This window comes from Neocloeon triangulifer, unplaced genomic scaffold (assembly GCF_031216515.1).
Source record: "Neocloeon triangulifer isolate White Clay Creek 2 clone unplaced genomic scaffold, ASM3121651v1 ptg000013l, whole genome shotgun sequence".
In the NCBI taxonomy this organism is placed as follows: domain Eukaryota; kingdom Metazoa; phylum Arthropoda; class Insecta; order Ephemeroptera; family Baetidae; genus Neocloeon; species Neocloeon triangulifer.
The window spans coordinates 2176337-2196250 of record NW_026775555.1 but is presented as its reverse complement, the minus strand read 5'-3'; the positions used below and the strand labels follow the sequence as shown (position 1 = coordinate 2196250).

Below are 19914 nucleotides of genomic sequence, written 5' to 3'. Positions count from 1 at the left end.
AAAACCTTTAATTAAATTTAAGAAAATTTCAATTAAATAGGTACAAAATATTTTATTCCTAATTTAATTTAGTTTTTTCTAATTATTTTTACTCTGATATGATGAAAATAATCCAAAGCTTGTTTCTTGTTAAAAATCCGATGGCCTCACGAGTCGAGTTCTCCGTCACGCATATAAGAGTAATTGGCTCTGCGAGTGCCGCTGAATCGGCAATTTTCAGCCCCGAGATTAGTTGATACGCATCTGCACTCGTCAGCGTTATTCCTACACCATTGTTGTCGAGCCACTTTATATATTCCTCCTCGCCGCTTTTTGATCTCCGCTCACGCAAATTGCACTTGTGTTTGAAGGAAATCCTGCAGAGTCTTGGGCGCAAGCGGCTCATGGAGGCGCGGAACGTGAGCAAGAACTACAAGGTGGCTCGCTCGACCTCAAAACGCCGCATCTCAGGAGAAAACTTGTGCGTTGGAGGAGGCGGCGTTGGTCCGGCTGGAGACAGCAGTGACAGCACAGGCAAGAGGATCGTTGACAAAATCCGAAGCGACGTAAAGGGCCTCAAAAATGCGCTCAGGAAGAGTAGGAGAAGCACAAGGTGAACGAGAAAAAAATAAAATAATATCTTTCGAATTAATAAATACATATTTAAATGATTTGATTTATGTTTTTATACCAAATATTAACTTGTATTAATGTCAGTCGGAGCAGCAAAGAAGATTCAATCGAGCTGCAACCACTGACCAAAGATGGCAAAAATGTTGACTACACAAATCCCAGTCAAACTACTAAGGCGCCTAAACTTAAAAAATTGTTGCTGTAAGTTTAAGGAAAGTTCTTTTATTTTATGCCATATTAAATTGAATTTTTTTTTCCAACCAGACGTTCAATCAACGTGGACTCTTCGACGAGTCATGACAGCACGAGCGGCCCATCAACATCATCAGGAAGTAAGGGGGTCTTGAGACGGATGACCAGGGTGCACAGCGATGAGGCTGCGACCGAGCCTCAGGAAAGTCCCCAGCGCGAGATGATCGGCGCTGGACTGCCTCTCCTGCAACGTCTTCTTTTGCTCAAGGCCAAGGAGGATCGCGAGGAGAAGCAGGCAAAGGAGCACGAGGTATTAAATTATATAAAAAAAAAAACTAACTGAAAATCAAATGGAAAAAAAAAACTCAAACTATAAATCTTTCTTTCTCATTTCAACTCTTTTTGGATTTCAACTCTCGAGGTTTTTGTTATCGCTTTTTGTGTTTTTCACATGTAGGAAAGTTAATAATTTCGTTAGAAATATCAACCCCCGGTTCAGTTATTAGAATATCAGCTAGACAATATGACACGCGTTGGCACCCTATTTCATTATAAAACTGATTGGGGATATCAATTAGGCTCAATAATATGTTGCAGTTTTCACCATTTGTGTTTTGGCAAACCAGTGTAATAGAATAATAATTTAGGATTCAAAATAGTTTCCAAAATCATTAAATCTGTAGAATCTTCATTGTTGTAAAACCACTAAAATTTAACAATCACCAAAGTCAAGAAAGTAACTTTCCTGTGTGTCCAGATAAATTTAATGTTTCTTTGCTTCTTCTACATTAATAAAGGCAGAAATGTTTTAGCAAGGCACTTGCAATTAGGTGATTATAATTTTTTTGTAAATGTGCATCACTCTTGCAATCAACACGCATAATTATAGTTTTTTATCGACATAAATAAACCATTATGATACTGTAATGACGTGATTATTTATGAAGTGCCTGCTAAAATCAATTTCTGTCGCTTTATTATTTTGATATTTCTTACTTTTGTTGCTTTTCTTTTTTCTCTATTCAAATGTATTTTAATTTTATATTTTTATCGTCTTCCACTTAAGAAGAAAAAAATACTTAGAAGCTCAGTAGCACAAAACAAACACTCCTTGTCCGAATGTTGTCAGTTGGTAGAACACGCACCATGCTCCTTAATTTCAGGTGGTGTCTCCTCCTCCGCCGCCTCCAGCAAAGCAGAAGGTCGCCAGTCCGCCCTCCCCTTTGCCCCCTGCACCCAGCGTCGCCCCCTCGGGCTTGCCGCTGATCCAACGACTGCTCGCACTCAAGCAGCAGCAGCGCGAGGAGGCGACAAAGGTGGCGGCCGAGGCCCCTCCGAAGTCGCCTCCACCGCCTCCGACCACGTTGATCACCCCTCCGACAATATCGCCGCCCCCAGTAGTGTCGCCCCCGCTCCAGAAGCTCCCGACAATAATTCGCGCCGAAGAGGCGCCGCCGTTGCCTCCGCGGGCCACCGTAGAGCAAAAACCTCCAGTGCCAGCTCGCCCTCCACCTTTAGAACCTTCCCCTCCTCCCGTCGAAGCTCCCGTCGCCCTGCCAGTCAACAAAAGTCCCCCGCCAGTCAGAATCAGCCCCCCTCCGGTCAGAATAAGTCCCTCGCCGGCCTCAAAAAGTCCCTCACCAGTCAGAAAAAGTTCGCCACCAATTCGAAAAAGTCCCCCGCCTGCTATCAAAAGCCCCCCGCCGGCCTTCAAAAGCCCTCCACCACCGTTCGCGACCCCTCCACCTGCGGTCACGTCTCCACCTGCGATTACCTCCCCTCCCGAGCGACCCCAGAAGCCGAGTCTGCTGCAGCTGAGGCAGGACACCAAGTTCTACATGTCGGTGGACGACCTTTCGCCCGAGTACTCGGGTCTGCCCTTCGTCAAGAAGCTGAAGATTCTGAATGAGCGGCAGAAGCTGATCGAGTTGCAGGAGCAGCGGGCAGCAGGTGTGCTCCGCAGCTCCAGCCTCGACAGCGCCGCCGCTCACGCTCGACGTTTGCCCGCAGCGCCGCCGCGCCGCACCCGCTCCGACTGCAGCGTCCAGCGGCGCCGTCCGCTCGTGACGCCGCCCGACCTCGAGCTGACCCTGCGGATGCTGCGCTGCTGCGAAGACGGACCGTCGACGCCGCCCTCGCCCGAGAGCAACGAGACCGAGGAGCGCCGCAACCTCAAGTCCATCCTCAAGAAACTCTCCTCCAACAACTCGTCGTCCGAACAGGAAAGCGGCGGCGGCGGCGTCGCCGACACCGAACGCAAGTCGCCGACCACCTCCAGAATCGAGTTCCGCAAGTTGATGCGCGCGCAGACCGTCGAGGGCTACGCGGCCAGGCACAGCAAGTTCTCCAAGAGCGTCACCTTTGACCGCGAAACTCTGCAGTCGCCACCCGCAGACTCGACGGCCCCCAGGATAGAACCACCCCCTCAGCAGCCGCCGTCCGTCAAGGCCAAGATGGGCTTCCTGCTGCCGTCGCTCATGTTGACCCAGCAAAGCAACGAGACGAGGAAGGAGGAAGAGTTTTTCGGTGACATCATCACAGGGATGAAACAAGTTATTCAAAACCACCTGGTGAGAAGAAATTAATTCTTTATTTTTCCACAGTCTTTTGAATTAAATTTTATTTTGAATCGCGTCAATTTTAATCATTTTGCTTATAAATACTAAATTTAAAACACAAATATAGGAGGAGGTTCAGAACAAGTTCCACAAGCGTTACCAGTCTCTCGAGTTGGAAGTGAAGCGGAGGGACGAAATCATCTCGCAACTTCAAAACCGAATACAGGAATTAGAGGTCAGTGTTAACCAATTTTTTTTATTAATAAAATTCTATGATGTTAAAAAAACTGCCTATCATCAGGGGGGTCCAATCACGAACGGCTGCCCTGAAAAGGAAGAGGATGCAGAGGCGGAAGAGGTAGAAAGACGGACCAGCCGCATCACAAGAGGGGGCAGTAGTGAAGAAGGCGACATTTCCGACCAAGAGGAAACTTTTTCGGACCAACCTTTCATGGTGAGAAAATTAAAAACTTGTGCAGTAATTAAATGTATTAGTATAAGTTAAAAAATTTAATTAGGTTTTAATTTATAAAATGATTTTAGCATCTATTTCTAGGATTTTATAATCTTTCTCATATATTTTTAAAATAATCATTAAATTATTATACAATTTGAATAATAATTTTTATTTAATATAATTTTATTAAATTTTAGTTTTAATTATTTATAAAAATATAATCTGTAATTTTTAAATTTTTTCTATAGTTTAGATAATAAAATATCTAATGTAGAATAATCTCTTATTATTTAACTAAAAAAACAACATTTATACAATTTCCATACTTTTGAAAAAAAAAATCATTTTAATTGAAAAAATATTTTCATTATTATTATTTCTTTCATTTCTATTATCACAATTCATTTCACAAATTTGATATTTCTACTCGATAAAATTAATTTTAACTGAAAAAATCAAACCTAACTTTAGTCATGTAAAAACAAAGTCTTAAAATTTAAATTAATGTTGAATTTCATAAATTTCTTTCAATTTTCAGGGACACGGCTCTGACAATAAAAATTTAAATTAATATATTTGTTACTTTATATTTCAGCGTGGTGATTCTGTGGACACTGTGATCTCACCATCAGGTTCTCCAGTGCTCATGGACTCGAGTGACGACGAGGCTGACCGAGTTCAATGTTCGTGGGAGGAACACGCGGCCGAAGAGACTCTGGAGTTGCTCGACCTGCCGCGCTCCATGAGTCCGCAGTCCGTGTGGCACGTCAGCGTGGACGTGCCCTCGTCCAGTTCCAGCTCCAACTCGTCCTCCTCGACCTCGCCTTTGTCCTCTCCGCCCATCCACAACCAAGACTGGGAAGTGCAAATGCTGGCCGACGAACTCGAACGACGGGACCAGCGGCAAAAACTGGCCGAGCAGCTGACCGGCCGCTCGCAACAACTGTCCCGCTCCGAGGTGGACATCCTCGACCGGATTCTGCAGGAGCAGTCGTCGCGACGAGGCAAAGTGGCCAAGAATCTGAGTTTCGACGCCGAGGGCGAGCAGAAGCGGAAAGGGGACGCACGCAAGACGACCAGCGTCGAGCACCTGGTCCTCCGGAGACGCCGGAAAGGGTCGTTGACCTCCTGGTTGCAGCGAAAGGACACTTCCACGTCCGCCCTGGGAAGGCAGCAGGTGTTGAACGCCCGGTCGCTGGAGGAACCGATTCAGCAGCCGGAGCGGAGGCCGAAAGGCACTCGCAGTTCGTCCATCGGCCACCTGCCCTCGGGGCGCAGCCTGTTCACCTCGTTGTCCCGCTTCCGACTGTCCATCCGCGGCCTGTCTTCGAGCAGACCCGCGGCACCGACGACCCCGGCGCAGCCTGACCCTGAGAGCGCCGTCGCCACCATCAGCAGCCAGACGCACGACCAGTCCTGATGAGCACAACCCGCACCCTTTTTAACAAGAAGCAATCCAGCATCGCCGTTGTCTCAATTGAAGAGGGCAATATTTCCGCATTTTTTATTACTGTGTAAACTTTAAAAGTAAAACAAAAAAATATCTCACGAAGTTTTGATTTTTCAAAAATGGTTTTGTGTTGTGTGCGTGTGTGACATTAAACGAAAATTCACATAAGAGGGAAATTTTACGCTGAATGAGAGAATTGAAAATTGTTGCTTCTTTGACTTTTATAAAACTCTCACTCTATCGTCGTCTCACGATTTGCGATTTTAGACAAAAGTTGAGTTTTATTTATGAACAAACTCAAAACAGAAAAGTGATGTGTGAGTGGACAAATGGTTGTATATTTAAACTATAGAGACGGAGTACATGAAGATGATCGCACACTTTCTTACTAAAAAATTATTTTTTAATTGTAATGTAAGCATTTTTGCGCAGGGCGGGAGCTGAATGTATGAGTCTCTGAAATGATTTGCTTTAATTATTTAATGAAATTGAAAATAAGTGTTAATTGGAAAATTTTAAAAAGTAAAAATAATCAATATTATTTTTAGTCAATCGGATGTTGCGGTTCATGTAAATTATGAATTTAATTAAATTTAATAAATTCCCTAATATTAAAGTTTTTAAAACATGTTACATTATTTTATTTATGCTTCAGAGACCATATATAATAATAATTTATTATGCGCCTGTGAATAGACAAATCTATACTGTTGAGTTTGTATTTAAATTTATTTTAAATTGTCACACTTCATTAAAATGCAATACGGTGCCTATACAAAGGAAACATTGTATTTCTGAGAGTGATGAAAAAATATGAAACACAAGAAAGGCCACATTATTGTAGATGAATAAAAACATAGTTGAAAAAACACCACGAAAATTATTAATTTTGTTGAGTATATTTAAATAATGTATATAAAATATTTGAGAAAAAATGTAGTTGTTGAACAATTGACTTTCATCCCAAAACAAAAAGAAAAAATCGGGTACGGGGAAAAATAATATATATATCATGTTGAACACCTGAGAATCGTTTTAAGAGAATTGCAATTGTTTTTTCCAAGCGTGGAAGACGCGAAGACATACTTGTTATACATTACAAGTTTCAAAGAGTAATAAAATTTAAAAACGATCATTTCAAAACAAACTTCAAAAATTTGTGAATTTATTGCATGATTATGTCCTATTTTACCAGAAACAATTTAAGTGCAAAGTGTCGTGAGTCGAGCGCCAGAGCGCCTTTCATTTTTAAGCACATAGTTAAGGTGCTGTTCAGAATCCCTTCAGAAGAATAAATTTGATAAAATTCAATCAAGATCAAGAGGTAGAAAAAATTTGGAAAAATAAGAAGCGATGATTTTAGTAAATTATAATTTCACACTTTGAAAAAAAATGTCCTGATCTTTCCCAACAAAATATGCATAAAATGAAACATTAAAAAAAATGTAGAAAAAATCCCAATAAAGTTTGAGGTGAAAATTTGATAAAATTTATTTTTTAAATAAATATTGAGTTTTTTTTTTTTTTTTTTTGATTATGATTATATTCAGCATGAATTCAATTGTGTATAAAGAGAACATCTTTAATTTAATGATAAAAAGGATAGAAACATGGAAGGACACGCGCGTGAGACCTGAAGCAGCTTTTTTTTAGGTATTTATTATAAAATAGCAAATATGTACTAAAAACTAAAATTTATAAAAAAAACGTCTTTAAATTCCTGGATAAGAAAGCAAGGCTCACGCGCGAGGCACCTCGAGCCGATTAATATTTTTAAAAGTTTTTGTCTTTCATTTTATGAATCTAAAATCAAAAGGGCTAAATATTGTCAAGATTTTGTCTATTTTTTTTTTTTTTAATGATCAATTTATCCACATTTTAAAGTTTATTTTATTTTGGCGACTTAAATTATTATCATCTTTTGATTTTATGTTTGATTTTCAACAATGCACACAAAGATAAAGAATGCAGTAAAAAATTCTGATTGTTGCCGTATTTGAAAAAAACCGTTATTCTGTGCAACAATCACTCGCTTTTCAAACATTCACACAAAGTTTGAATCCGCTGCCGGTGTCTCTTGACTTGAACTAAATCATGTCCGCGGTTGAAGCAATGAAGGTTCCGCGACAGGCAGCCGGACACTTGTGCCACGTTTTTGAGAATCCTGACAAATTCAAAGATGACTTGGACCGCATGCCGCACTCCTTGGCTCTCCTCATCGTCGCAGAGAACTCCAAGAAGCCAAATCTTGACGTCGACTTCTTGGCCAGTATGTTTCTTTCAATCAAAAAGAATACTTAATTTAAACCACTTTATATAGATTAAATTAGTACTGCGAGGCTTTGTCTCAAATTAATATCTCGTTGTCTCGGAACGTAAAATTCCACGTCAAGGCGATTATAGTCGCAGTTCGCAGTACTAATTTAATTAATTCCCGTTTCGAGTGGTTTCTTTGGGTTTTAAATTCTCAAAAAAACTATTTCCATACGTGGTGGAGAACTCAGTGGCAGCCCCTTAATTAATAGCTTTGCCGCTTAACCCATTTCTGTTGAAAATCGCAAGTCGCGATCAGCTTTCGGGGCGCAAAATTTTATCACTCCGGTTTTGCGTGGCTTGGGTGGCAACCGCCGCTCCCTGAGATGAGACATTTTCGTTTTGTTTAAAAGGAAGAAAGAGTCGGACAAAGGGGGTGGTTCGCTGGTGAAGGCCGCGAGCTCTCTTTTTTGTTCATCTTTTCTGCAGGTTTGCCGAGAAGCAGCTTAGCCAGCAGTCGTATTTGTGCGCCGAGAGCACAAAACACTACGGACAGATTGGGGTGGTTTTAAAGAATTTTAATTTTGGGAAATTTTCGCCCTCAATTAAAATTGTTTATTATCACAACAGGAATTTTTTACACCGGCTTTGTCTCAAATATCTCGTTGTCTCGGAACAATTCCACGTCAAGGCGATTAGTCGCAGTACTAATTTAATTATTTCCCGTTTCGAGTGGTTTCTTTGGGTTTTAAATTCTCAAACACTTTATAGATCGCGAGCAACTCATCTCGGACGTCAAATGCTTGGCCAAGGGCCGTGGGAAGTACGGCCTCCAGTTTGTTGACTACCAAGACAACATGGGAAGAGTCGACGTTGATTTCTTGGAGGAGGCTCTCCAGCTGATCGTCTGCCGAGGACTTGCAAGCCGCCTGCCGTATTACGTCCAGTATGTGATTCTGGTGAAGAATGGAAAAACTCCCAGCCCCCTTGACCGTTAATATAATGTTAAGAATTTTTTTTGCATTTTTTAAAAATCATTTTCAGGATTGAGAGAACTGCAGCATCCGCAGCAGGGACTCCCAGTTTGGGATTGGGACAAGAAGAACCAAGAGATCGAGAGGCGCCTGCAGGACCTTGGAGTGGCCTCGATGGAGGTGTTGACTGAGCGCCAGAACCTGAAGCGCGCCAGAGACGAGCTCGATGCCTCAAAGCAAGCGTTTGAAGAGGAGAAGTCCCGTCACTACTTTGAGCTGGGCGCAAAGCGACACAAACTCGAGGCCAAGGAAGCACAGGTCAGGGACGACGAGAGGAGACTCAAGCAGTTGGTGCCTAAATTCATCTCCAAACTCATTTGGCCAGCACAGACAGAAATTTGTGAGCAAGAAGAGCAATAGTCTAAGTACATAAAAGATTGTAAACCTATTCTTAAATGAAATTAAAAATTATTAACCTCAATTTGATGTTTTCGTTTTATCGAGATGACCAGCAGAAAAGAGCAATTTTTAAAATATCAAAGTTCCTTGAAGGATTGTGATTAAATTCCTAATAGCTTATGGGACACAAAGGAGGCTAAAACTTGTGGCAATTTAACTCAATTTAAATATTTATTTTGTTAATCTTTTTAGAGGCCTTGCAATATTATTTCCGGAAAAAATAATTAAATCTGCCATCTATTTTCAACATCGCATCTCAGATCCCACCAAGTGAATCGTCATACTTATTAAAAATCACCACACCTGTCAGTCTTGAAATCATCCTCTCTTCTTGAGCTCTTCCAATTTAGTTTTGAGTTCTTGCAATTCTTTATCCAGTTTGAGAACCTGAAATCAAAATATTTTATGCAAATTCTCAGAGAGAAATTTAACGAAAGAGCTCACTAGTTTCAAGATCTCATAAACTTGTCGCTACTATTGTGGACGTTAGGCCAATCTTGTAGCACAGGCAACCCGGCGTTTGGCAGTCTTGTTGGTCAATTTTGCTTCACTTCCGATGGGTTTCTCCTCGATTTGTACTCTGACCATATGAATCTGAAAGTAATTTACACTTAACATTGAAATATCCACTATGGGAGCGACAAAATACCTCATCCATGCAAAGTTTTGTGAAAGGATTTCAAGTCTGATTCAACCGTCCACAAGAGCAGGTGTGTCCATGACGTCCGACACAGCCTTGTCCACAATAGCAAAACTCCATCCGTCTGACTCGAGGGAGGAGGGAGCTGAATATTATTGATATTATTCAGTGAAGTCTTGAAGGTCAATCAATGTTCCAATTCAATGCTATTGCTCAAAATAGACTGTAGAATTCGGCTGCAAACTGGGCCAAAGCCTCTCACTGGCTTCGATGCAACGAAGGTCGAATAAAGCGCTCCTCGAGATGAGTGCATCTGAAAGACAAATAGTATCAGCCTGATATGAGCAACTTGGCACAAAATTTAAATTAATTTTATAATATTTATTTAAATGATTTTTTAAGAAAAATAAATTAAATAAAATTATATAAGTTTAAATTTTAACCTTTAAACTACAAAAAAAAAGACGCGAAAACCGAGAATTTTTAAAATTCATAAATAAAAAAAGAAGATTTACAATCTAAAAGAGGAAAGAAAATATAATTATTTCTTGTCATTCGAGAATCGAAACGCACGTACAAAATGTCAAAGTGCAAAATGTACATGTGGGAGCCGCACCATATAAATCTTGAAGCACCGGCAACCGCCGACGCCGACAGTCGCCATAATTCGGCACAACAACAGTCAACAATCGGCCAAAAGACCCAAAAGTTCGCCCACAAGCGTACTTGAAAATTCGCAATCAAACGTCAGCCTTGCGAATTAATTTGCGAAAACGAAAACAAAAACTTGACAAAAACAGTCCCAAAACAGTCCAACTTCGCACTGTTGCCAACAGCGCACAACTCTTACCAACATAATCACGCCCACCGCGCGAAATCCATATTTCATCCGCAAAATAATATGTATGAAATTATTTCTATTTTAAAATTGTAAAAATTTAAATTTTAAATAGAAACGAAACTTACTAAATTGAATTTCAATCAGATTGCAAATTTTCTTGACTTTAACCGATCGACAGATCAAAATAAACCCGCGCACCGAGCCAGCAGAGCCGAAGCTGCCGAAGCCTCCAGATCGAGATCGAGATACACACCGTGTATGGCCATATGTTGACAGGGGTGTTTGTTTCACTTTATTTTATAAGTGTTTCAAATAAAATTTTAAAACGATCATTTCAAATCAAACTTTTTTTACATATGTAATGGTCCTTCTTTACCGAAAATTGCAAAGTGTCATGTGTCGAGCGCCTTTCGCTGCAGTAGTATTTCAGTCCTCTCATAGATAGAACCACATTCGAAGGCTGAAATTAGTAAATAAAAAGAAAGACCGAGACCACCGGGTGTGGGTTTTAGGTCCACCAAAACACTGCATTTTTCGGTGAGTTTTTAAATCGTAGATTTGAACATTTGCTAATTTGAATATATCATATCAGATTTGAATAAAACAGTCCAGGTAGCAAAGTCAAAGAGGATGGCTGCCGGTGCCAACAAGTGGACCCGTTTCTTAAGGGACAAGTGGATAAACTACCGCTTCCGATTTGTACCTTGGGTTGCTATGAATATGCAACATAAGTAAGATTAAAGAAAATTAAATATAAATAATTAGGATCAATTTATTTTATTGGTTACGAGTTGAATCAAGCGCCAACACCATGCTTCTGTCATTTTAAATGTTTCATTGGAATAATTTTTTTTTTTTAATTTTCGCAGGTTAAAGGAAAGTGCTCGCATTGTGCCGTCTCCTCTGGCTGATCCATTGATTCCTCCTAGTGACATATTATCACAAATTTGGAACTTGGTTCCATACTTAATCCGACCCAAGAAGGCAGCCGACAGCTTAAAGACGTTCAGCGAAAAGAGTCGGAGTGTCCGTTTTTCTATATTTATTGTTTTGGCCCAAAATTAATTTTAGTCATAATTTCAGATAATGTTGAATAAACATGGATTCAAAATCGACAGGGCCCCGAGTCTTATTCCTGGAGGTGGAACTGGAGTTTTTGTGACGAAGGGCAAAGTTCGGAAAGGCCGACTTGTGGCACTTTACCCTGGCAAGTAAAGCACAAAAATAAATATTTCCATCCGAGTTAAATTAATTGAGATTTTATGATTTCCTTACAGGCACAATATACCGGTCATTTGAGCCAATTTTGTTGCCTTCAATCAACAACCCTTTCATTTTCCGCTGCCTGGATGGCACCCATTTAGACGGAAAAAACACTGGACTGTCCCGAATTATATTCAAGTGAAAACTAAATAAAAAAATTATAAATGATTTTACCAAATCCTCTTTTGTCATTTAGGTCATGTGTTGGGCGCGACAAAATGGGTCCCCTGGAAACGGCCGACCTTTCGTGGCTGACCAATTATCCTATCAACCCCTTGAATGTAGGCCAATATGTAAACAACCACACCAAAGGTATTTTTTTTTAAATGGGAGAATCAAAATTACATATTAAAATGGATTATTGCAGACTATCCGAGCAATGTTGCTTATCAAGAATGTGAGCTGCCGGATGGACTTGATCCCAAATTAAGATCGATGCTACCTTACATCAATTATGCTGGGGGCAAAGGTGCGCCGAGTAGATTGGTTGCGCTGGTCGCCACTCGGGATATTAAGGAAGGCAAAGAGTTGCTTTCATCATACCTGACACTTGTTGGCTCAAAACAATAATGTTGATGTAGAAAATAATAATTTGTTATTTTAAAAACACACTATTGAGAATTATTGTTGCATATCATTGGAAAATATGTGTACAAAAATTTATTTTAAATAAATAAAAATAAGGCAGCTAGTAAGAACTGGCGCTTATCTATTGCCCTGTTTGCCTACAATGATGAAGCCTCGTTATATTCAAATAAGTTTCAGACACCAATAAATTTGCTTTGACGCACCAAGCTGTAGTTTTGAAAGAGATTTCGAAGGTTAAAAGTCAAGCTTACGATTTGCTTCGGATCAGGGATTTTATTTTTTCTCATTGAGACAGACACTGCAAGAACATGGAACTGTGGAAGAGACGCTTGATGTCATATAGCATAGTTTGCAGCTACTTATTTCTAGGAGGCTCCGAATACGGTAAAAAAAGCAAGAATTAATCAAATCAGCCTTGTGAATAATTTATTTTTGCTGAAAGCGGTCATTTTTCCAACGGCATGGGAATTTCTCCAAAGTCTTGGTGTCCACGAAGAATATCTTTTAGGCATTACAGTAGCAGGTAAATATTTTTATTTCAACTCAAAATTTTCATAAAATATATATTTTGCAGCGTACAGCGTGAGCGCTAGCATATTTGGCGTGATAGGTGGTCGATTTTCTGACAAATACCCTTCCAGTACCAAACCACTGACGATTGTGTGCATTGTTTTGATGGTAATAGGAAATCTGCTCTACATGCTCGGTATTGGAGTGTGGAATATTATCATAGCACGATTCATTTGCGGTTAGTTTTTTACTTTACGAAAATTCGCATCAGATGAGTTAAAATTATTCACTGATGACAAATCATCAGGTATTGGGACAGGCGCCGGAGCATCACTTTTGGGCTACGTCTGCAGAACGACAACAACGAAGGAGCGAACATCAGTCCTTGCTATTTGCAACGCATCTAGACAAATTGGAATTTTAATCGCACCGGCCTTTCAGTTTTTTCTAACCCTCTTTGAATTTGAAGTAAGAAATTTATTTAATAGATTTAATATCTTAAATATTCGGGCTTTTTTCCGAAGTTAGGACCACTCAAAGTGAACCGGCTCAACGCAGCAGGACTCTTTATGGCCATACTTTGGTTTATATTCATATTTGTTTGCCTCTTTGTTTTTAAAGATGTGAATGAAGAGTGGCAATATATGAACAGAGTGGCAAGGATTTGAAAGTAAATGAAATTGATCATAATGAATAAGAACAATTTTTTACACAGAGAGAACTGAGCTTGGAAGAAGAACCTCACCACATCTCACTGGCCAATCCAACAAATACGGCTCTACTTTCGATTTGTGAATCTGTCAAAGCTTCCCCGATAGATGATATTCACATGACATCTTTGACTCGAGGTACTTTGCTTTTAAAAAGCTCCAAATACATCTAAAAATCTTTAAATTTTAGAAGTGATGAGAGACACTATAGTGGCCCTGATGGGGACGGTTTTCGCAATTTACTTCGCAGAGATAGTCGTCGAGGTAAATTATTCGATTTAAATTCTGTTTATAATTAAACGCTCCTTTTTAATTGTGAAAAGACATTGATACCTTACTACATGAAAGACTACTTTGGCTACGGTGATGTGCCCATCAGTTTCATGTACATGGCCAGTGGTGTCGAGTGCCTCACGCTGCTTGTGATGCTGATCTTTTTGAGTCGAGTGGTCTACGACTGGATTCTCCACCTGGTCGGGTTGATCTTGATCGCCATCGGTTATGCCGTTTTGGTATATTACGCGCCACAGTTCACACCTGGTAAATTATAATTAATTTTTGGAAATTATATTTAATTATTATGCTTACATAAAACAGGTGACTCGTCCAAACTAATTCCATTTGCGGCTGCTTTTCTTATCATCGGTGCTGGTTACCCAATAACGTCTGTAGCAAACGCCTCTCTCATTTCCAAGAGCCTGTCGGCAGAAGCGCAAGGTAAAAATTTGACTAGATTGGACTATTATTTTCTTTTGTTGAAGAATTTTACTATCCATGGAGTTTCAAATTGAAATTAGGCTTATCATCAATATTTGGGTCATTTTATTTTATCCAAAGAACATATTCTGCTTCGTAGATTAAACCCAGCTACAAATCAATTAATTGAAATATCTCACTAATAAAAAGCCAAATTTCAATTTAAACACCACCAAATTTTTCATTTTAAAACAGGATTGGGTCAAGGTTTGAGGCGCCTTATGTCCTATCTAGGACTGGTAATAGGGCCCTTGTGGGCAGGTGGTGCTGCTAGGAAGCCACTGCTTCTCATGGGTGTGACTTTAGCACTAACTGTATTTCATATAGTAAGTTGTAAATTAAACCGCTTACAAAAAATGAATGGAAATTTTAACAAATTTAAATTTCAGTTGCTGTACCTTGACGTGATGCCAAAGTTCATGAGGATTGAAAGGCTTGCAAAGCTGGCCTCTTCAGCAGAAGACACAGAGGAGACACCTCTGCTTGACCCTTCTCGAAATCAGTCTTCACGTTTTGATCCAGAATGGTCGTCATCACGTGAATATCCTGTGGATAGATAACTATATCAATAAGTGCTCAGGAGTTGAGTGCTGGCAGCGTCTTCGTGTTGATCCCAGGTTCAGAGAGACTTGAATAAATTTTACCGAGCCGCTTTTCCCATCAGTTATGAAGATTCTTCCAAATTTAAATTTACCCTCTTGAAAGATTTGCGCAAAATATTGCCGTAATTTATTAAATATAATTTTGTTTCCAAATGTGCCGCCACATTTAAACAATTTTGACCAAGATGATTTTTACTGAATTTATCTGATTACAATTTTTGCGCAAATCTAAAGCCGTGATGGTCCGAGTTAACAAGTGTTGTCATCCAATGCAGAAACCATGTAGATAATAAAACCTCAGATTGCAAGAAACCACGCGCACTTCTTAAAAAGAGAGAGGCAAAAATCAAGGTTTTCTTACCAAGTAGTGACCAATGCGTCGCGAAGCCAATTTCCCAAACGATGTCCAAACCAGCCGAGCCAAAAACATCTGCTTCTTCTCTACCATGGACCACACTCGAGATCTTCTTCTTTTCCCGCCGACACTGCACCTGTCTCCATTCTCATCAACAAGAACTTGCAAATTATCACAGCTAATCCTTTGGTGGCAATCCAAAATCCATAAACATTCAAGCCTCTCCAATAGTAACAAGAACTTAAAAGGTTTCTGATGATTATTATTTCACATAAATTGCTCTCAAAAATTAGTTCTGAAGTTGGAAATTAAATGAACTGGACTGAAAGCCAACTTATTAAAATATGATATGATATTAGATTTAAAAGATTGGTAAAAAGTACCTTGATTTTAGCATTTTAGACTGAAGATAAAATATAAAAATAAATAAATGCAACAATTTATCGTACATTTTGAATTTGGGTTATTTATTAAGTCGAACTATTTTTTAAGGAAGTGTTACTCCTAGACCTGTCCTACAACAATTGCTTTAACCATCAATATCAATTACACAGATGTGATTTCAGGACCCGAATATTTTGATTTCTAATTTTTAAACAAAATAAGCTGGTGAGACAAATCGGACAGAAAATTCCTGTAAAACAGATGTAGCCGTCAGAACAGCTTAATGCCATTGTCTTCCAGTAAGTTGATGATACATTCAATTTTGTGGACTCTCAAATGTGACAAAAAATAACCAACCAACCATTTGAGAAAAGAATCCATCCAATCCTTTGCCTCTTCTTCTCATCTTGATTGGTAGCAGGCGGTGTATAATTAGGAATAATAATAAAAAATGTTTCAGCAGTAGATAACAAAACCGAGATGGAACACTGTTCTGTCAGTCAAATATGGTTTCAACACAGGATGGTGAGCTTGAACGAAAACCAAACCGCAGCACAACTGAATCGCCTCTACACAAAATTGCAAGGTTGTAAGCGTGAGAACCAATTTTCCACAAGGACGAAATTCCGCAACCATAACAAATGTGAGGTGACTGCTTACCTTAGAAAAGAGTCACTTCCATGGTGCGGCCATCAATTCGAGTCCTGTTCATTGCAGCTGTAAACAAAAAATGGAAATATTACTTTAAATGTAAATAAAAGTCTTATAAATTATTATATTGTGACTTATAAAATTAATAATTTTTGCAACTCACTTGCAGCCCTAAGAGCTTCTCTGTGTGTACTGAAGCGAACAAAGCCCGTGTCTTTGTTTCTGATTTCGGCAAACTTGACATCGCCAAATTCCCTGAACTTGTCTCGCAAATTCTGCCAAGTGACGGATGGGGGCAGCTAGATTTTTATAATAATTTAATTAATTGCATTAAATTTTATTTATTTTCACTAACATTTCTGATGACGATAGTGTCAGACGGTTCCTTGTTGCCAGAACTAACCACGGCATCACTTGCTCTTCCTTGGCCAGTGTTGTAACCTGCAATGGATCATTGGAGCGGACTTTTAATGAAAATTGCAAACATTACCACTGCTCAAACCATCAACAGTTGCACCAAAAATCGATTGATCTGCGTTAATTGAAAAAGACAAATTAAGCACAATAGAGAAACGTATTATATTACATTGATAAAAAAATAATGTGCAAATTAAAACTTGAAACAAACAAAAAATGAGTAGAATGAATGATGGCTTGTCAATTAAAAAAGCCGAGACTCATTTTTATATGTTGAATTATTGTTTATGCATTAAATTTTCAATGTTACATGGATGAACTCTTTTTTATTATCTAATTGTTGATTCAAGTTGAAGTACTCTTGCAGAAAAATCTGCAGAGCGCTTAAAAATCTTCTATTTTTTTGCCCACATACCTTGGTTTAAACCTTGATTCCTGAACTCCATGTCGTCCATCCCCTGGTAAGGGGAACTGATGCCCATATTATCGTAGTTTCTACCGCCATAAGTGGAACTTGTGGTCTGGTTTCCTGAGCTGTAGCCTCCACTTCCACTGTTCACTCCCTGCGAGCCACTTCCATAGCGGTCACTGCTACTTCCATTGCTGTTGCTTGTGAAGCCTCCTGTACCGGTTCCGGTGTTACTTCCGTAGCCAGATGGTGCAGAGGAGCCCATGGAACTGCCACCTTGAGGACCAGTGGAGTAAGAACCGGTCGCAACGTTGCCGGTGCTGTAGCCGGGCATGCCACTGTTGGAGCCACCCATGTTTGTTGTGGGCGCAGGTCCTGCCAATCCGGCACCCCCGATGACAGGGCCACCAGCCATACCTCCAGTCTGGCCCATGCCACCTGTCTGGCCCATTCCTCCAGTTGGTCCCATTCCTCCGGTGGGTCCCATTCCACCTGTGGGTCCCAAACCACCAGCAGCACTCAATTGGGCGGCCAACTCCGAGCCGGCAGCACCACTCTGGCCAAGAGCACTCAGGATGCTGCCCAAATTTCCGGAATTCAGACTGGCAAGGAGATTGCCTGGGAGCATGTTCAGGTTGGCCAATGGATTAGCGGGGGCGTTATTTGTGTTGGGAAAATTCATGGCTGGCATGCCTCCCATGTTTTGCATTCCCATGCCTGCTGAAAGTAAAAATGTAAGACTCGCATTTTTTTTGTGAAACTTTTATCCTCACCCATATTTGGCCCAGGACCCATCGCAGGACCACTCATAGTATTCATTGGATTGGCCATGTTCATGCTCTGGATTTGGGCATTCTGTACGTTCATCGGAATGCTCCCTAAAAACATCAATTATTCAAAATTAATTTCTCAATTCAGCTAAAACTTAAATGATGAATCAAATTGGGAAAGTTTTTTTAAATTTATATTTTAAAATTCCTTACTTGACACATCTGTCAAAGGTCTGCCATTTTCACCAAGTCCCATGCCAATTCCCTTCAACCCATCTGGAAGTCTAGGCAAGTTGTTTTCTGGCTTGTCATTGACTCTGTCCATTCGAACAATCAACGAGCGTTCGAACAGCATTTGCTGGTGCAGCATAGCTATACAAAGACAACAATTAAGTAATTGCAATTAAATTATTGAGATAAGAAAAAATCTTACAGATTGCTTGCACTGACTCAACAGGGTGGTCAAAAACAACAACTCCGTGCCCTCTGCTTTTACCCTCCCTGTCTTTGTTGATCTCGGCTCTGATCACTTTTCCTGCCAATGCAAAAACTTCCTCGAGTTTCTTGTCATCCACTTTGTAGTCCAGCTAAGAAGGATTTTGGGTGTAAATTTATTTTAATTGTACGTATTAATTGCATCATTACATTTGCAACAAACACTCTGTTGACCAAAGGTCCCTTGATGTCCAGGGACTCTAAGAAGGCAGGGCTGAGGCCGTAAGTGAAGCCCCAACCTTCTGGAGAACCACTTCGGTCATTGTTAGAGTTCCATCGACTTCCACCTCCGCCACCTCCACGTTCCTCATTGGCGCTCCTACGAGGGCTCCGAGCCCTTCTCGGCTCATCCCCAGTGTCCTCTTTGACCACCAATTTCCTGCCACGCACCTCGAAGCGGTGCATCTTTTCTATGGCCTTGCGAGCCAGGTCAGGAGAGTTGAACTCGATGACACCGGTGCCCTTTGGCGAATCAAATATCTCAACGAACGCCACTTCTCCAACTGGAAATTATGTATTTTCAAATGATCAATACTTAATTAAAATTCTGTATCAGAAATCTTTACCTTCATCTCTGAAGAGATCCTTCAACTCTTGCCAACGGAACTCGTACGGAATGTTTGAGATCTGAACACGCCGCTCGTGGAAGCCGCCGCGGCGTCGTCCGCCACCGCCGCCACCTCTTTCAGCGCTGCCGCTGCGGCGCCTCTCACGTCTTGGAGGTCTTTCTCTTGGAGAACGAGACCTGCAAAGCCAAACATTAGCAAATAATAAATTCAATCTCGTCTGCGCGCCGAACGCCGATCCAGATATGCGTTTTTACATACATAAAAGAAAATTTCATGCACAAACTTAAGAGTTTTTTTACCTGTCCCTGTTTATGCTTCCTTCGGAAATGTCCATGATGCCTAGTGAGACGCCTATCGAACGATTAAAGCGTATTTTCTTCTACGCTCCACGTCACAATTTTTATAAAAGTGCCAGAAAGACAAACAGCGAAAATTGTTTACCAAACACCGGTCTGCTTTGATTTTTGATATAAAAATGGCGGTGGCATTATAAACGAAACGAGGTCCTCGTAAATAACGGATTGTGATTGGAGGAATGGAATACAAGCAGTGCCATCTAAAGCAAATGATTGGTCCAAGGCACCTTTTCTTTTCAAAGTTTAAAATTTCGAGGCGGGAAAACTTTCCAGATTAAATATTTTTTGATAAAACATTAAAATAAAACAGATGTCGATATTGCTATTATTCTTGCAGCCAACAACTTATTAAGCAAATTAATTTTCTCTCACAAAAATAAATAAATAATTATTGAGTAAAAAAATTTTGAATTTTTCTTTCAAAGCTTCTTCAATTATTGGTTATTAATTAAAGTGGAATTTCATTGAAGAACCTTTAAAAAGTTTCCTCTTGCTTGCAATACATTTCAATTTAAATCTTTTCAGATTTTTTCAATGTTGCTACTTCATGTTAGCAAAAATTCATGCGATTGACGATGTTATCATAAATTTTAGAAATAGTGAACTCTATCGTAGTTTACGTTGCGTGTCTAACGAGAGGCCA

At 40.1% G+C, this 19914-nt stretch overlaps 3 protein-coding genes and 1 long non-coding RNA gene across 20 annotated transcripts in view; 2 read left to right on the top strand and 2 right to left on the bottom strand.

Annotated features, from left to right (window-relative positions):
• LOC132198922 (uncharacterized) overlaps positions 1-5561 on the top strand; it is a 98534-nt gene extending 92973 nt beyond the window's left edge. For 11 of the 12 annotated variants that reach the window (XM_059623233.1, XM_059623227.1, XM_059623232.1 and 8 more), the window contains 7 exons: positions 351-592; positions 697-813; positions 877-1114; positions 1968-3374; positions 3490-3597; positions 3664-3816; positions 4415-5561. In XM_059623233.1, the coding sequence (XP_059479216.1) occupies positions 351-592; positions 697-813; positions 877-1114; positions 1968-3374; positions 3490-3597; positions 3664-3816; positions 4415-5239 (3090 nt within the window). In that variant the 3' untranslated portion in view covers positions 5240-5561. The remainder of the gene's footprint in view (positions 1-350; positions 593-696; positions 814-876; positions 1115-1967; positions 3375-3489; positions 3598-3663; positions 3817-4414) is intronic. The other variant, XM_059623230.1, reaches the window with a different exon arrangement.
• Positions 5562-9073: 3512 nt separating this feature from the next.
• LOC132198879 (uncharacterized) lies at positions 9074-10411 on the bottom strand. 2 transcript variants are annotated; one of them, XR_009442054.1, is made up of 4 exons: positions 10173-10411; positions 9605-9908; positions 9400-9549; positions 9074-9342 (listed from the first exon to the last, which is right to left on the bottom strand). It is a non-coding gene; the product is annotated as an uncharacterized LOC132198879 (long non-coding RNA). The 2 variants fall into 2 exon arrangements; XR_009442053.1 differs by having other exon boundaries at positions 9075-9342; positions 10212-10411.
• A 307-nt stretch (positions 10412-10718) lies between these two features.
• On the top strand, positions 10719-12433 carry LOC132198867 (SET domain-containing protein 9-like). Its single transcript, XM_059623137.1, has 7 exons — positions 10719-10973; positions 11029-11167; positions 11306-11462; positions 11520-11643; positions 11714-11837; positions 11896-12011; positions 12067-12433. The coding sequence occupies exons 2-7, from the start codon at positions 11067-11069 to the stop codon at positions 12267-12269; spliced, it is 825 nt and encodes a 274-aa protein (XP_059479120.1). The 5' UTR covers positions 10719-10973; positions 11029-11066; the 3' UTR covers positions 12270-12433.
• Positions 12434-13784: 1351 nt separating this feature from the next.
• On the bottom strand, positions 13785-19415 carry LOC132198630 (myelin expression factor 2-like). Of its 5 annotated transcripts, none has more exons than XM_059622767.1 (14): positions 19215-19415; positions 18913-19091; positions 18497-18849; positions 18285-18438; positions 18065-18223; positions 17855-17959; positions 17088-17801; positions 16746-16787; positions 16611-16696; positions 16419-16554; positions 16265-16321; positions 14662-16173; positions 14096-14205; positions 13785-14044 (listed from the first exon to the last, which is right to left on the bottom strand). In XM_059622767.1, the coding sequence occupies exons 1-11, from the start codon at positions 19247-19249 to the stop codon at positions 16266-16268; spliced, it is 2019 nt and encodes a 672-aa protein (XP_059478750.1). In that variant the 5' UTR covers positions 19250-19415; the 3' UTR covers positions 13785-14044; positions 14096-14205; positions 14662-16173; position 16265. The 5 variants fall into 5 exon arrangements, with proteins under 5 accessions (XP_059478750.1, XP_059478749.1, XP_059478752.1 ...); XM_059622768.1 differs by having other exon boundaries at positions 13787-14044; positions 14662-14809; XM_059622766.1 differs by having other exon boundaries at positions 14662-16321.
• Between the last annotated feature and the right edge of the window lie 499 nt (positions 19416-19914).